This window comes from Hesperophylax consimilis, chromosome 18 (genome assembly GCF_061612785.1).
Source record: "Hesperophylax consimilis isolate HC1 chromosome 18, BYU_Hcon_1.0, whole genome shotgun sequence".
In the NCBI taxonomy this organism is placed as follows: domain Eukaryota; kingdom Metazoa; phylum Arthropoda; class Insecta; order Trichoptera; family Limnephilidae; genus Hesperophylax; species Hesperophylax consimilis.
The window spans coordinates 11,365,757-11,384,744 of NC_142853.1; the positions used below are offsets into that span (position 1 = coordinate 11,365,757).

The 18,988-nt window shown below is 32.4% G+C and overlaps 1 protein-coding gene across 1 annotated transcript in view; it reads left to right on the top strand.

Moving 5' to 3' along the window:
* Window positions 1-18,231, top strand: part of LOC149415372 (serine/threonine-protein phosphatase PP1-beta catalytic subunit) — a 37,525-nt gene extending 19,294 nt beyond the window's left edge. Inside the window, exons 3-7 of the mRNA XM_089642572.1 lie at window positions 2,599-2,814; window positions 8,549-8,740; window positions 9,228-9,379; window positions 10,021-10,155; window positions 10,817-18,231. Coding sequence (XP_089498698.1) covers window positions 2,599-2,814; window positions 8,549-8,740; window positions 9,228-9,379; window positions 10,021-10,155; window positions 10,817-10,915 — 794 coding nt within the window. The 3' untranslated portion in view covers window positions 10,916-18,231. The remainder of the gene's footprint in view (window positions 1-2,598; window positions 2,815-8,548; window positions 8,741-9,227; window positions 9,380-10,020; window positions 10,156-10,816) is intronic.
* The last annotated feature ends 757 nt before the right edge of the window (window positions 18,232-18,988 follow it).

Below are 18,988 nucleotides of genomic sequence, written 5' to 3' on the forward strand. Positions count from 1 at the left end.
CAGGAGATTTTTCAATGTAGATGAGTGTTTCAGGCTGATAATTATTATTTATAAAAATAATTGTTACCCTTTGTGCTATGCATAAAAAACATTAGTTTACCAAAAAAATAACATTACATGTGATATGGATTCTCAAAGTAACAGATACATCCTACGGTTTATTTCCATAAGGAAGTTTTGAAAACATTTGAATAAGTGCCGCGCAATATGTGCTCTGTACATTTGTGCTGTATAAATTGAGTACACAAGAACGTACTAATAAAGGTTTATTTGAATTTAGTGTAAATATTGTAATTTGAAATTCGGTAGTTCAAAATAATATTTATTTAAGACGTTGGTGTCTGATACTGAATGTGTTAGCAATGTTGATATTTAATTAATATTTTTAAACAGATTTTTATGACCTTCATTTTCTAATACTCTGCGCATGTTGTATTATGAATCTCATATTGTGATTATTATTATTACAAAGTTATTTGCATGTGAATGAAACGATTTCTATGGCGAGTGGGATGTGCATAACAATTCATTAAATACCACAAAGCCATTTTATGCCTGATGAATTGGTTTCTCCATTGGGCTTTATACAAGTACTAATAGTCAATATGTACTTGGCTTCATAGTTTCACCACAATTTTTTTTTAATTAAAAAAAATATATGGAGCCAACAGTATCATGTCTTAACATTTTAATTTATATTTCAAAGCTCTGTAGCTCTTGATCGAAATGACATAGCAAGTAGGAAACATTTGTATTAAGGCGATGCACTAAGTCGTGTAATATTTTGAATCGAGCCGCTATCAATAACACACCTTACGTAGATGGCAAAAAGGGTTAAATTCCCGCTTCACACCATCCACCTGTTTTGATTTATGCAAGAAAAAAACATGGCCAAAAAGTGCCTTTTATTTTATTTTGTGGATGTTCAGGCACAAATATTTAAATGTTTTTCGATCATTTTATAAATAACTTAATTTGCCACATTATACAATAAAACCATAACCGAAAATGGGTTCATAAGTAGGAGATTTTGAACTTTCAAGCAGTTTTCATAGGCCTTATACATTATTTTTTTCTGGGCTTATAAAAAGACTTATCTAAAAAATACTCGATTATTTTAAAGGTCAAGATGTATTCTACTCGCAGTATTTAATTAAAGCATCTGAAACATTTCTAGGCGACCAAATTTTCAAACCAAAAACACATGATTTTAAATTACTACTTAATGCATCGCCTTAACCTGTAAATTCCAGACAGAAAAATCTGCAAATTTCACCAGAAAGTAGTTTTTGATAAGACATTATAAACAGTTAAGCACTTCTGATTTATTATTTTAATTGCACTGTTAACTTACGACTAAAGTAATTTATCTCATTGTATTACACTTATTTTATTGTTGTTATTTGATAATACAACTAATACTCTACTAGTATATATTATTCACATAGATCAACAATTGCTGCTTCTGAATACACAAGTTTTATTATATATAATTATATGTATGTGGAATTGATAAATCGTCATTAAAAAACGATTATAACCGTAAGAGTTATAAATGTCCTATAATTGGTCGGCTGGTTCTGATAGATCTTATGGGTCGGTCGGCCGCGTGCATTAGAATGCAGACATTTTTGTGCAAAGTTACATTATATTATAACCGTAAGAGTTATAAATGTCCTATAATTGGCCGGCTGGTTCAGATAGATCTTATAGGTCGGTCGGCTGCGTGCATTAGAATGCAGACATTTTTGTGCAAAGTTATATTATAACCGTAAGAGTTATAAATGTCCTATAATTGGTCTGCTGGTTCTGATAGATCTTATGGGTCGGTCGGCCGCGTACATTAGAATGCAGACATTTTTGTGCAAAGTTACATTATATTATAACCGTAAGAGTTATAAATGTCCTATAATTGGTCGGCTGGTTCTGATAGATCTTATGGGTTGGTCGGCCGCGTACATTAGAATGCAGACATTTTTGTGCAAAGTCGCTCTGCGTCGATACGCACACGGGTTACCACTACGGTATACAAAAGAATTCATGTTTTTGGAAATCTTGTTAAATATTTAAATAGTGATTTGTTATTTAATACCGACCCGAGTGGGATTAACCTTACTGTTAACCGACAAAACCGAGTTACGTATGGTATTACGCGTACCCCGTCAGATTTCAATTATTTTAGCGGGCTTCGAAAAATGCAACCTTGACATTTATTTTAACTATGAAATCGAAATTTGTTAAAAAAAAACTATTATTTAAGTTAGAAGGTGGAATTTCATTATTTAGTTTTTTTTTTCATCAACAGGAATTCCTTATTGATGCCAAAATGACTGCCATAAAATCATTACATTTGATAATTTTTAATAAAGTTTATGTTAGTTTGAAATATTTTGTGTAATTTCAGTTACCAATTTGACTCATGTTTATGTACATATTTTAAGACAATGCTCTACATATATTTTGTAATTTCGATTACAAATGAGTATGTACTTCACAATATTTTGTGTAATTTAGGTTACAGACGACACTAACCCTTTGACTCATGTTTATGTAATTTGAAGACGGAGCTTTAAATATTTTGTGTAATTTGTGTTACAGGCGATATTCACGGCCAGTACACAGATCTGTTGAGGTTGTTTGAATATGGGGGCTTTCCTCCGGAGTCAAATTACCTGTTCCTGGGGGACTACGTGGACCGCGGTAAGCAGTCCTTGGAGACAATCTGCTTGCTGCTCGCCTACAAGATCAAATACCCCGAAAACTTCTTCCTGCTCAGAGGCAACCACGAATGTGCCAGTATAAATCGCATCTATGGTAAGATTTGATTGAATTATCACTTTTTTTTTACCCTCTCCTATCGGGGGTCGGTTATATACAGGTTGTAGTCCGGAACAACCCTGCGGAAGTGCACTGGCACCAGTCAAATAGATTTATGTTACTGAATACTACACAAAAATCTTAACCGGTAGGTTTCCACACGGTAGGTGGGCAAACGCATTTGCAACCAAGACATAAACAAACCTCACTCCATGAACCCGGGCACCCCTGCTAAGTCACCAAACATATCGAACCACTTGGGGTGACCTATGGCAGGGGTGTTGGTCACCCAATAAATGGTTCCCGGGGCTGCGGTACCCGTACCCGCGTCCCAAATATCAAGATTATTTATGGAAATCTAAAAAAAATCTTTAAAATGTTTTTCAAACAAAGCAATAATTCTACTATATTAATACATTCATAGCAAAAAAACAATGTTTTTTATTTTTAATTTGAACATTAATTCAAATTTCACACAAGTTTGGCATAACATAGTATAGTGAAAACAATTTCTTTTGTAGATATATGAAGTATGCACAAATATTATTTGTATAATCATTTCGACTATGCACATTATTTTCCTTTCAATCAGAAGGTAATCCTATTTACAGCGCTTTATCGGTAGAGGGATTAATTGAGCTTAATACTGAGTGATGGAGTCACTGAGTAAGCAAAAGAATGTATATTTAATACCTAGTGATGAAGTCACTCCTTGAGCAAAAGAATGTATATTTCTACCAGAGATTCACTATCTCCTTGTGACTGACAATTAATCACACATTATTCTTTTGATTTTTAGCCAAAAATATTAATATTATATTTACTTCGAATTTCAAATAATTTTTTGTGATTGTATCAAAACCAGCAGAAATTTCTAAAGTTGGTTTAGCAACTCCACGATTCAAATATGGTATTGGATAGGTTCGATTTATCGTAATTAATTTACGGATATAGAAAACTGGGCTTCGTGTACGTTACATGCTGTATCTCTAAATAGTATTAAACAAAGTCACTATCTGCTTCTGTCTTAGTTCTTCTAGGCTAAACAACAGATTTTTAACCTTTCCTTATCTTTATTTATTTATTTATTAGATACAAATAATTACATACATATTAAGGAAGCTTTGGCTGTCCAACTAGGAAATTTTCCCGTTTTAGGACAGCCAAATTGCCTGGTTAAGTTAACATTTGTACACGCTGCTGTTATGAATTATATTTCCATACTTTACATTAATAGTTAAGCTAGTAATATATAGTCTATATACATATATATTTATCAAAGTAATCAAAATAAAAACTTTTTCAGACATATTTGTACACCCGAATATTAGTTTTTTTTTTAATGAAAACACCTGATAAATTTTATCAAGGTACATGTAATAATATGCATAATTAAGGAACACTGTATCAGGGTACATGATAACATATTGATATATCTGTGGTGTGTATTTACTACATATTGCTTCTAATAACTTTAATAACTCTATAAATATAATAAATTCTGGGTTCAGATTTTAGGTATTCCTCCGTTATACATTTATACACTGAATTAAAAAAATAATATATTACATAGTTTTCAAATTCAATTAAAAATCAGAGTTTTTTGTTAAAAATCGGGAACAAATACACCAATACAATCAACCGTGTGATGCTAATACGCAAAGAGTGTGCGAGGAAATGACACGCTATTGATGTCCCGCTTTAATTCGCTATGCAGAACATGAGACATCCACACTTCTGCAGTTGTAGTTTTTGATTTAGATCATCGATACCTACGACCAAACAGCTGTGTTTGTGCCAGCCGCCAGCCGCGCCGCTAGCCAGTTGGCCGCGAACCGTCGTTAGATGTGGACCCCTCGCACGTTTCTTTAGCATCTGCCGATGATTTTTTCATGTTTTCAGCAATTAAATTACAATTATTATCACTTTTGATATAAAATATAATAAATATAATCGATTAGCTATGAATATTCATACTTTTCCGATATTAAATTGCTTATTTTGAGATGTGTATTGACTACACAGCACCGGAACGCGTGTATTTTTTTAGCACAGTAAGGGAAAGGTTAACGGGGTTTTCCCTATTATTTAGAGAATTTCTTCCGGAAGGTGTATATACATAAAACATGGATATTATATTTATAGAAAGTAGAGAAAAGTCGATGTTTTATAATCAAGATGTAAAAAATATATTTTCGGGCGCTTACATTGCTAATGCTACTATGTTAACCTTATGTACTACGGAATTGTATATCCTAAAGAGGACTACAGAATAGTCTGCGATGGTAATGTCTATCCCCTAAGGATAATCCCCAGCAACACCGGGTATAGGTCAGCTAGTTTTGTATAAGAGGAACACAATTTTGTGTTTTGTGAAGTGAAACTAGTAATAAAAAATGTTAAATCTTTGGATGTGACATATCAAGTTTACAAGTGTTCGTATTATGACACAAATAGGTAGGATACATACTATACACTACAATACAAAACTTGACTTCCCTGTCTGCTGTGTCGTATCGCGTCCTTGACTAAAATACATACATATGTGCGTGGTGTCATTTCACGTTTCCTCTAAAACAACTTCAATCGACGTTAGTGAATGTGGTAAATCTGTATTGAACAGGAAATCGGGAAGAAATTACAGACATTTTATTCTTTTACATATTAAAATGTGTCTTTTTATTCAAACTTGACTGTGTCTTGAAAAAAGCAAATTGCATAATATCTTATAACCTCTTGAGCGATGGTGTATTTACAAAAAATGCCTTGAGCGATGGAGGTTTATGGGCGTTCGGTTTTAAATTCGCACGCTCATTAAAAAATCATACCTCCGAATATTAATATGGAAACATATAAACTGCTTACTGTAGTTTAAAGCCATTGAATCATGAAAAATAAATGTAAATAAACTGGCAAAAACCATCTACCTAAATATAGGCAGTCATGGCTCAAGGCCTAGGGCAATGAGAATCAAATATGAGTAGCCGTCGTTTAACTGGATAAAAAGTAAAATTTCCACATTATCACAACTACTTGAAATTGTTGTTTTAAAAAAGGCCAAACCAAGTAACTTTTTCTTTTACCTGTACAATACTTAGCAACAAAAAATGAATGATACATTCCTTTACAAAAATTCAAGGAAATTCTATAAAGATAAGTATTATCTTTTTATGATAATGCTGTTGTTTTATGAAATTACAATTTCTGTGATCTTATACCTTAATACATAATATGTATCCATAAAATCGCGCCCTTGTGGTGATTTTCTCACGAAAACGGCGCTATATAGATTATCCAAATATAACATGCATGTAAGTCACTTAAGCCTTAGATACATAACGCTATATTATGCGCCCATAATTTGGGCATGGCATGTACATATTATATGTTGTAATAAATAAGAATTTTACTAGTAGCAAATGCCACGTTGGGGCCATTATTAATGTCGCGTTGGTGCGCCATTGTAATAATTTAAATCTTTACCCAGAAATATAGTAATAGATTAGGTTTTCTAAGGAAGGATTACTATGAAAAATAATAAAAGAAAGTAAAGTTAACAATATTTATTAATTAATAATTTAGAAACATGAGACTCAATAAATTTTAATAATATGTAGTTATAATAAACTCAAGGCCGTGTGCTAGGTCGAAGATCGCTAGCAACTTGGAATTTAGTTGTAACATTATGAATTACACGAAAGTGATATAAAATACCACGAGATCAACTAACCTGTAATAAAGTATAGGGCGCTATGCGGAGATGATTAATCTCTACAAAATTTAGTAGTAATTTTAAGAAGACAGTGTCCAGTCAAATAAAAGTGAAACCAACTAACACGGCCATTTCCGTCCGAGATCCCACGTCCAGTCTTAACAAGATGTCTTCTCCAGTCGCTTGCCCGCTTGAAACTGAAGTTCCCGTTGCCAGCTAAAAACTGATCTCTCTCGCGTTCCAGTCTTCTTCTTTTAATTTATGACGCCAGAGCGGCGTTGGCAGCTAGTGTTGGTGTTGCCAGCCAGCAGAGATGAACGCAACGGTTCTATCTTGCAGGCGAGGCAAATAAACTGTTACAATGTTGGGGTGCACATTACCCTATAATCTTCCTCAGGAGAGGTGATCAGATCTATTGGGCGACTTTCCCGGAATAATAGTTCTTTGTAAGGGATCTGTTTATCTGACATTTGACAGCCGCGTAATTACGGTGCTCCGTAAATTGTTCTGACCCCTTCTCCTGCCATTTTCAAATATAGCCTGGCTAGCAGATCACAGCGCATACCGTCGACACGCCCAAACTTATAACACATCTTTTTAGGTGTGACAGATCTGTATGGGATTGTATGGCGAGCAATATGGAGTTATATAAAATACTTATTGCGTAATCTGTCACCCCCTTCAATAATGTAACTTTTAAATCATTCATAGTTCATCACTTTGTAGTATGAGGAATGCCAATTTCACTATGGGATAAGATTTCTGGCCGAATAATTTAGGTTCAGAAGATTGGTTTGAAAATTTGACTTTATCCAATAGCATTATCTTATAGTTCCAAGAAATATCTAGATTATGATAAATATGATCAGGGAAATAGTACAACAAAATTGTTGTTTATGATTTTTATGTTTCATTTGATAACTATGCTCGTACATACACACTATTTTTTTATCACTTCATATATATTTTTTATCATAAATAAAATATTAGAAATGTTGAACAATAATTAAACAAGTGAAAATAGCAGTGTGTAATTTATACATATGTGAAAATCATCAGCAATAGCTGTAGGTACCCGCACGTTATAGTCTGTTGGTTTTATTTTTAACCTCCTTATTTTTAAATTTGTTCATTTTTGAGAACAACTCATATGGTCTCATAGAAATCATTTTATCTCCCTTACTCTCATGGTGAGAAATATAATCTAAACGGTGTTAGAAATAGAAAAAACCCCGCTTTATATTCAAATCTAGAAGTTAACCACAGAAGAATTAAAATGAGAAACTTTATGAAAACACGGGTTCCGAACGAAATTTTAAAAAAATTATGACTTTTTGAATTTTTTATTAATTATTTTTATATGAAATGACAAAAAAGTGAGTTGACAGAAAGATTTGTATAATACATTTGTCTAGCAAAAAGGATAGATTTTTATATATTTTTTCCTTATCAGTAATTTTAGTTACAAAAATGTAATGTGAGCTATTAAAAAATTTTTTATGTTCGCTTTCAAAATTTTAATTTACTAAATATTTTATATTTATTCATAATTATAAAATTTGAAAGTTTATTTTATCACTTTTCAAAAATAGTTTTTAGTTTTCAGATACATCTAGAAATATTCATTTAATATGTATTTTATTGGAAAGCAAAAATATCTGACCTTTAGTCAAAATATGGTTGAGGACTGACGAGTTAAATTTAACTATTTTTTTTCGCTTTTTATTACATTAGGTAAAACGTTTAAAAGCTTTGGGCCTAGGTATTCGTAATGGTGCTGTGCAGCTGTCTTGTTGCATCTACGTATATATATATTCCCCTATGTTCTAAGTCTTACACGCTTCGCGTTGAGGACAGTTTCAATTCTACTATTTAATTGCAAAATAAAACTCAACTATTGGATTATAGAATAACTGTAAATGTAACCTTACAGAAAGATGGCAAATTTATTGATTTTTGCTGATAGTATTGAACTGGATTCACCGACTGCTAGCAGAATAATTTTGGACTCTGTTGCAGGATTCTACGACGAGTGCAAAAGGCGCTTCAACATAAAGCTATGGAAGACTTTCACCGACTGCTTCAACTGCCTGCCCATCGCGGCCATCATCGACGAGAAGATCTTCTGCTGCCACGGGGGGCTGTCTCCAGACCTTCAGGGTATGGAGCAGATACGGCGCATCATGAGACCCACAGACGTTCCAGACACAGGCAAGAACTGTTGTTAACATTATTTATACGCACTGATTTGATCAATGTAGTAAGGAAGTTATCACTGTAAAAAAATAGCTAAATAACCGCCCTTGAAAAAAAAGTGTAAGCAACAATACAATCTGTTGGAATTTGACCTCCTCCACGAATGGATTGCTCTCCCACTGACTGTTGTTCCTCGTCTTTCACCATCAATCTTCAGTCCTTTCTCTTTCATACAGTCAGCCCACCTCTTCTTTGGTTGGCCTCTGAGTCGCTTTTTCTGTGGCACTCACTTGGTCATAATTTTTGGTGACCTGTCATCTGGCACTCTCTCAAAATATCCAGCCCATCGCAGTTTTCATGACTACAGAATCTTCGTCTCATGCTCAAAGATGGACATATATTTAATCCATTTTCTTGCTTAGGTGCAAAGAGACCGCACATACATTCTTCCCAAAGACCATACCTATTACTATGATTACTAACCCTCTGTTTATTTCCCCAGGACTTCTCTGCGACCTCTTATGGTCAGACCCCGACAAGGACGTGAAGGGTTGGGGAGAAAATGACCGCGGAGTTTCCTTTACATTTGGTGCCGACATTGTTAGCAAATTCCTAAATAGACACGATCTGGACCTCATATGCAGAGCCCATCAGGTAAACTATACACATTCATTCACTCTTCTTCTTAAGTCGGTTTCATTGCTGAGTATCGTGACCCCCACTCCAATTTCCATGATGGACAAGGCTCCTCCATTCTTCGCGGTTCTGCTTTGCGTAGAGAGCTGCGAACACCTACTTCCAATATGCTAGTGATATGCCACTCCAGAGCATTGATGGCGTTCTCCTTGCCAATGACTATGTGTTTCTCCAAGTTAGAGTCCTCCATTTGGCGAGCCACATATCCAAAGTATCTTGAAATAAGTTGTAGGCAGACAGTTGAAAACCTATTGTGCGCCGCTGTGCATGGAGTCTTGAGCGTTTTTCTCCAGCACCATATTTTGAGGCTCTAAGTTTCCATGTTTCCATAGCGTATAGAATACGAGGAAAATGATAAATTCAGTACAATACGTCTATTAAACTGTTGGCTGCTATCATCTACCCTATATTTGTTTTTTTTTTTTTTTAAATACTTCTATTTGAATTTAAATTTTGTTTTCTTGATTGAATGAATATGTAATATTGTGTATTTATTTTGTTTTCTTGATTGAATGAATATGTAATATTGTGTATTTATTTTGTTTTCTTGATTGAATGAATATGTAATATTGTGTATTTATTTTCTTTACCCCTTTCAGGTGGTGGAAGATGGCTATGAGTTCTTTGCAAAGCGACAACTTGTCACCTTATTCTCAGCGCCCAACTACTGCGGAGAATTCGACAATGCCGGGGGCATGATGTCAGTTGATGAAACTCTCATGTGCTCATTCCAGGTAAACTTACTGACCTAATTATACTATATAATATGTGCATATCTAGAAACATCGCAAACATTTACAGTCAAACTCTCTTTTGAGGATTTCCTCGGACGGGAAAAAATTAACTTGTGGGATAAATTATGCCAATATGGAATTCCAGTCCATTTAATTATTATTTTTTTTAATTGTTATAATTAGCTTAGTTAAAATAATCTTTTGATGTTTTAATTTTTCGTGTGTCCCGAAAACGCATCTAATATATGGAGGTGACCTGTGATGTCACCAGTTACCAGTCTCAAAAAACTGATGAAAAATGATTTTTTTTTCTACCGGCACGATATTTTGTATGAGAGTCAAGACGTTTTTTTATTCTTAAGATTACTCACTTTTAACATTGAAAAAACACGAGGTAAAATGTTAGCATCTCGTCACTAATGTTATTGTATTGAACCAAAGTGCAAAAATGCATCTATGATTAACAATTTACCGGTGTTTAAAAAACTGGATTTATTTTGATATATTCTAATGTTAGTGTTATAAACTGAACCATGATATTTCTTTGCAATTGTTTTTCATGGCAGAATTTTGACCTGATCTGCTGACAGATGTGAAAGTGTATGCAAGTTTCAAAATTCCATGTTTACATTGTTTTGCTCATTTTGCTATTTGTGTCTAGATTCTGAAGCCATCTGAGAAGAAGGCAAAGTACCAATACAACGGCCTGAACAGCGGCAGACCCTCCACCCCCCAGAGATCGCCGCCTAAGAAGAAATAACTCTCCTCCGGTTTGAACTGGCCGTGCTCCACACACTGACAGCCCCGCCAACCGAGCCACCCCAACATCCCCAATACCCAAACATCCCATCCAACCACCCATCCCAAAAAACATTCGCACGAGAGGATCTGTACATTAACATCTATACCGTGAAAGTGCCTTACTTTGCACCTCAAGGGGTAATTTTGCTCTTTGAGGTGTAACTATTCCCGTAAGGCGATAACTTTACACTATTTGAACAAACTTTATTTATTTTGAAATTTCTCGCAGAGTACTGTATTGTTGAAGAAATAATTAATCAAAAAGTGGTACTTGTAGGGACATATTTTGTGAGAGCAAGTTATGGAACTTGTCACAGACAAAACTAGATGTTCTCCCTGGAAACAGATTATTCCGCACCCAAAAAATAGTATTCAACAGATCTAATGAGGTTAGCTTGAATGACAACTATGAAAGCTCTGTAATTTGCACCACTGACTAAATGCATCACCATTTCTCCGTTAGTCGTTCCCTAATTACTGAGGATCGTGAATCCCACTATGATTGACACCAACTTCTCAGAAGCCTGTGACTCTTCATCTGCCCAGGGCCTCGGTGATTTCCTCCTGCTTCTACTGCCTTCTAATTCACCACGAGCTTCTCCAGGTACTCATTTAGGTGAGCGATGTGTCCAAAGTATCTCAAGATACGGGCAGAAGACGTCACTACAAGAAACACAGAAAAAAAAGTAACAACATTACAGTATTTTATAAGATATCTTTTACAATTGGTGCACGGTAAGCCACTTTTACGGTATGTTCCAGTATTGTATATAATTATAAAACCTTGGTAGAACCGAGAACAATCACCACAACTCTCAATAGCGTTATTTCTTTTTCCCATCTATGATCAAAGTGCTGGCGCGAAGATTAGCTTAGATAGAAACATCGTAACAGGCTGCCCACATTTTGTACTTCCACTCTTACTGCATTCGCGAGATCTGTTTATATTTGTACGATACAGACTATATTTTTTCATTCTTTCGGTGATGAAGCCACTAGACTGATGTGTGCTGATAATTATTTATTCGATTAGACAAGAGATGTATTATATTTTTTAGCTTTGCCTTTTGTAGCCGGTTATTTATTTGCGAGAGATAGTGCTTTTTAACCCTGTGAGTGTGGTATTGAGAATGAACTACATAATATATTGTAACGCATGGTCGACGCATTGAGAATGAATATAATATTCTAACTCTTGGTCAAAGTGTTGACAATGAATTCTTGATACATATATAATATTGTAACGCATTGAAAATGAACACTTTCAATACAATATTGAAACGCATGGTAGACTGATTGAATGAATTCTTGGTACATATGTAGTATTGTAACGCATGGTCGACACATTGAGAATCATGGAATATAATATTCTAATGCATGGTCGAAGTACTAAAAATGTACTTTTGGTATAATATAATATTGTAACACATTAAGAATGAAATCTTTCATTGCAATATTATAACATAAGGTCGACGCATTGAGAATGAATTCTTGGTATCAAAATATTATATAATATTGTAATGCATTGTTGACATATTGAAAATAAACTTTTGAATTATAATATTCTAACCTATTGTCGACATGATGAGAATGAATTCTATGTATGTAATATTGTAACATGAAGTCGACACAGATAAATGTGGGCCACTAAGTCAAACACATAGTTATTTTCTCTGGGGTGAGTATTACTTTTAGTCAAATGTCCGACCGACTGCGTCTTTTAATATTGTTTTGTGGAAGTCGACTGTCGGATTTTATGTAAAAATGTATTTAGTAACATGATTGTTCCATTATGTTTTTTATTGCTTATGTGTTAAAAATTAATTTTTAATCTTTATCTTGTATTCATTATAGTGTAGGATTTTAGACCAGTTTTATTTTAAAATTTATGTACCGTTGCTGTGAATCCCTTACGGCGTAAGTCATGACTTACATAATCCTAAATCAATAGAAATAAAAATATTTCGACTTATGGAATAGAATTTCAGTGTCAATTGATCACCGTAAATCTAGATATTATTTAGATGGCCGGTAGTTACCACTAGTAAGGAATTTGGTGATTTTTCAGTACCTACTTTATGTAGTAAAAGAGTTAAAATAATATACACATAATGTGTAGGCACACAATATAAACTGTGGTTTGGTAAAACCCTTCAAGCCACATTTTTTGGGAATGTTACTTTTCAGTGGTTTCATATAGAGTGGTCTTCAAAGTACAACACGATACAGTCAGTGATTTTTGTTGATTAGTGCATTTTTAATATCAAAAACTAAATTTATATATGCATTTTTTTAGGTTTGTTTTAAAAAACCATGGATGAAATTACCCAACCCTCAAATATATCATTTATAAATAGAATTGTATATATTTTACATCAAAATTTTGAAATACAAATAGCCACTTTAATGTAAACTTCAAGATTTTTGATTAATTTGGGAAAAATTAGTTTCTATAAATCTTCATTTTGTGGCTTGAAAGGGTTTACCAAACCACAGTCTAATATATTTGATACAAGCCTAAAAAAAGTGCATTTGCGTCTTTTGCATAATATGACTTACGCAGTGATGAATTTGCTACAACGGTCCTTTCTATTGTCAGTACGATTTTTAATTAAACTAAGTTACTTTCTTCAAAAACCCTTGCGTTTGAAAACTAAGACAAACGGAGTGATTTTTAATTTTTTTATTTATTTATAAAATGATACGCTTAGGTGCTAATTGCAAGTCACGTTTCTGCAGTGTCATTATATTATTGTCATTTTATTGCAAAATTTAACTGCATCATACTTCATAACACTTCTTAGTGCACAATTTCTATACTAAATTATAATCTTAGAATAGGCGATTCTATTTAATTAGTAAACATTGCATATAGTGATCTTTGAATTGAATATAGTCGTCGGTTAGAGGACATTATGATTTAAGCAAAATTATCTTATTTTGCTAATACAATCTAATATGTATATGTATCTGCCATACTGTAACAAAAATACTTATTACACGATAGAAAATTGTGGTATTTCACCACCTCTGGGAAAACTGTTGAGTAACCACACGTCAAGTAACTTCAAGTAACATGAAAATAGACATTTACTCAATGGTGGTGAAACAGATAAAATATATGGTACTTGAAGAGTAGCGCTAATCGGCAGTTTACTCAGAGGTGGTGAAATACCAACTATATTCAGTATTATAGTACTTCTTCACCACCGAGTATGTAAGTATGAAATTAATCCCAAAGTTAATTTTTTTATTGAAATTAGTTTTCATGGTAGATTTATCTGTAGAGTGTACCTGGAAAGTACCTATCTTATTATAAATACATAATATTGTGTCTTGATTTTAAAACTATGATAAAACTAACATTTCTATCTTTTATTATCTTGTAAATGTGTGTTCTTTCTGAACTAATTATATTGGCCAGCTCATTGAACTAACAATCATTTTTTGGTTATTTATAATATTATTTCTGTTCAATTTATGTGAAAAAATTATACTTATACTAACAATTTAATTCATTTTGTATTTTATTCTGCTAGTTTTTTCTTTTTTTTTGTTTACTCACATTTTCTTCAAAAGTATTATCCGTCAAAACTAAATAATAATTTTAAAAGCTAGTAGATGTTATAAAAATTTGCAATTCAGGGACCTGAAATTTTACCATTTGAATTTACATTTTTATTAAATATATTAGATAAGTACTGAAATTCACTTCGATTTATGTTTAGTATTCAAAAAATTTTTATGTGTTCAAAATTTGAATATTTGTCTCTGGTTAAATTTAATGATACCACATTTAAAAAAAATAACACATAATTTTCAGGTCCCTACCCAATTACCTTTATTGCTGATTATCTGGAAGGCTAGGCAAGATTTATAATGTAAATACCTAATTTTGTCTATACCGTTTAGTAATTTATACACATTTTAATGATGCCTCTACTTAAAATAGGACACAATAAAAAATAAATATAAAAAAAATAATATCGCTTTTGTCTTGTAATATTTCCCTAGTGTAATAATTGATAATTAGCAACATTTATTTTCACGTTGCTCTGCCTTGAATTGTGAGCTAATCTTAATAATTAACACAATTACGTCATCTGTGGCCTTCGAATTTATTTATCTTAAACACAAATTGTATATATACAGACAAAACTATTCAAAATTCAGATTGATTTAAATATAAATATAAGCCCTAATAATGTTAAGGTCTTAGTAAAAAAATATTACTGACATATTCATGGACAATTTATATATTTGAATGGTGGTGCAAGCATTATTTTGCTGTATAATTCAAAAATATGAATATTTTTACTGAGCAGCTGCATTATTATGTATGGTAAAGCTCAATTTAAATTACCTGTATACTGCGTGGAATCTTGTATGGAAAATTGATGTGTAGATAAGTCTCATAAGTTAAATTCGCACTTGTAGATTTACGGGATTCTGATATGAGACCAATTGTTTGATTTAACCCTTAAATATGTGAGATTTTTCATGTGCTAGACTCTATGTAATGCATTGGTACTTTTCAAATATTGCCACCAGTGGATTAATATTTCCAGAAAGGTTCTTGCCCAGATTTGACCGGTAGTACTATCTGTTCCATAGATATATAATAAGCCAGATAAACCCTTTTCTAGTAAGTCATCTTCTACAATTATATACAATGAAAAGTAATACAGTAGAATCTCACTACTCTGGCGGTGTGTGATGATTGGAAAGTGAATTATTCTAATGATGATTGGAAAACAAATTTTGATAAACTTGTTGAATTCCGCTGCATGCTTAATACGCAAAACATATATAAATAGCACTTGATTTCAACTTAATTACTATAAGAATTAACTATTTATGTGGTGAGAGAAGTAATTTAAGTTCAATTTTTTCTCAAATTTAAATTTGAAGTATTTATTGTTATCAAGTTTAATTTGTAGAACTCCATTTATTGTTTTGGTTTTTCTAAAACAGCTATCACGCGTAATACTGTTTTTTGTAAATTTAATAAAAATACTATTGAATATATAAAAGGTAAACCAAAAATTAAGTTTGAAAAATCCCCGACTTAAATAGTAGCCTCCATTAGATATTTGTAAAAATCAAGTCTTGTTTTTTAAAGAGCCTTGGCGTGCAGCGGAATTCAACAAGTAGTTTTTAAACGTTAAAATGTGAAAGTAATTGTGCTTTTGTTGAAGATACATAATTTATATTAAAAGATAAATACATACACTTAAAGGCCTTTCACTCGTACCAACTTACCAACTGTGCCACCGGGGAAAATTATCTGAATTCTGAATGTTTTTCCTACAAGTGTCGGTGAGTTCAGAAAACCTATTCTGTTTTTATTTGAAATTGTGCCCAGAAGTTTGATGCAGAAATACACTCGTATGTTGCAAAGGCAGTATTTTGTCTTTTATGCCAATGACATTCTCAATACAGTTGTTTATATTTCTAGCAAATTAGTTAAGTCTATTATTTTTTATTGATGATGATTATAGAATCGACATCTATTTCTGAATGGGAGTGATTTAAGTATATTTAATATACTATGTGAATGAAACTAAATTAGAGTGCAAATAAGAGAATGGTTTATTGAATGAATGTAAAAGAAACAAATGTGATAGTTTCATTATTTATTTTTTGCGCTTTTCATCTCTATTTATTTATTCACTTCATCTACTATTTTATTAATATTTTAAAGTACAATTGACACTTCTTCATTAATAACCACTAATGTATTTTATAGGACATAATAATGTTTAAAACATTTTATCAACAGCCCTATTGAGTAAGCACTGAACACTTTTATTTGTCTCTAAACAAATAGTATTCAACACTTTTATGATTTAAAGTAAGTACATATTTTATAGTTCACAACTGCACCAATAGAGTGTAATATGACTTAAATAAATTTACTATGTTGCTCAACAAAGGCCTATTTATAATTAATTTTTGACAAAAATATTTGATTATTCTTAAATTTTTAGTCATTGTGAAATGTCTCCTGAAATATTGATATTTTTATTGTATGAAATAATATTTTCCTAAGCATTTATTAATTATTCACGAAATAATTCCTAGATGTGCTAAATGTAGACCGGGAAAAGTTTTTGTGACATAGTCGGGCGAAAACAAACAATCCAATTGTATCGGGAGCCTACACCAAAAATAAGTTTCGAATGTTGCAAAACTAATTCAGTCTGAGTGAGTCTGTCTCTGAGGATTTCCACATTTTTGCAATCTTCCAAAATGAAGTCTGAATTTAGTATTTTGCTCTGACAAAATGCTGTCCATGTCTACCTTTAGTATGTGTAAGTTTGATGTGTTCTCATTTAGTGTTGCCATTTAATGTTTTAAACCTTTCAACTACATAACAATTATATTTAAATTATACCAAACCTTCATTATTCCCTTTAATTATATGGGCATTCTTAATATTATAATACATTTGACAATATCATTTCATACAATGAAATTATGTACAAGTAAAGCAGTCATTCTTGGTAACCTAAAACTTGTGTCCATGATATTATGGGTTGGATTTAGTTTTAACTACTGTTGGATCTAAGGAGATAACTTTATCCTTCGACATTGCTTATTTCTATATATAAATACGTTATAATGCATTTGACAATATAATTTCATACAGTGATACATTCTTGAAATCCTAATACTTCATTATAATCATTGGATTCACCTACTGTCAGTGATCTAAGGAGATAATCTATCCTTGGATCATTGCTTATTTCTTTGCAATTAATTACCTAGAACTAAAAATGTTTACATAGAATAATTTATTTGTAAAACTATAAATTACCGCTTGACAAATATAGTTATATATAGATGTACCTAACAGACATGGAATAAAATAATATAATTACTATTTGACTTGACCTGTGAATTCCGAGTATTTGTACTGTTGGAAATATATATTATGATGAGTTCAACTCTTTTCTATTAATAAAATCCTGTAATATGGTGGTGTCTATCCAATGCTTCTTCTGCCTATCATCCCTAATAATTTACTTTAAAATTTTCTGTTGCACATAAGGTAAATATTTCCCTATCCCCACAAGTTGGAACGTTGCTTGACACCATTGTATGTTTTAACCATGTTAGTTTGTCGTGTATCTTGAATATTTTTTACGTATGTTACAGATGGTTACAGAAACAGTGTTATTTTTAAAATCTGTTAGTTACATTATTTAAAACTTATACTAAATAGCAAATGCCCCTAGGTATTTTGAAAGCTGTATTCTTTCAATAATAAATATATACAAAACTTTAAACTGTGTATCAATCGATGTATATTATTAACAGGTTTGCTGCCGCCCCTGTACACTAGAGCTAAACTGTGTATCAATCGATGTATATTATTAACAGGTTTGCTGCCGCCTCTGTACACTAGAACTAAACTGTGTATAAATCGATGTATATTATTAACAGGTTTGCTGCCGCCCCTGTACACTAGAACTAAACTGTGTATCAATCGATGTATATTATTAACAGGTTTGCTGCCGCCTCTGTACACTAGAACTAAACTGTGTATCAATCGATGTATATTATTAACAGGTTTGCTGCCGCCTCTGTACACTAGAACTAAACTGTGTATAAATCGATGTATATTATTAACAGCTTTGATGCCGCCTCTGCTAGAACTGACCCTAGGTGCCAACTAAAAAACATAATTTTTCTTTTTAATATGTGTATTTGAATTTCACTTTTGTCTACGGTAATGAATGAATGAATTTCATATTTTACATACAACATTTCAAATCAAAATACGCATAAAACTCTTGACGACGTATCTGCAAACCTTACAATATCAAGAGATACATATTGATATTATCCACTGTACCCTAAAAACTTTTAAAAACAAATTAACCTTACAATTTACCTAAATCAAAATGATTTTTTTGGTGTTTGTCTATTCTTTTCATTCATTTTTTACCAATAAATGTCGTTCCTACCCAGTTGGCGAGGTTGGTAGATTTGTTATTCCAGTTCCTGGGTAGGAAGGTTCAATTCT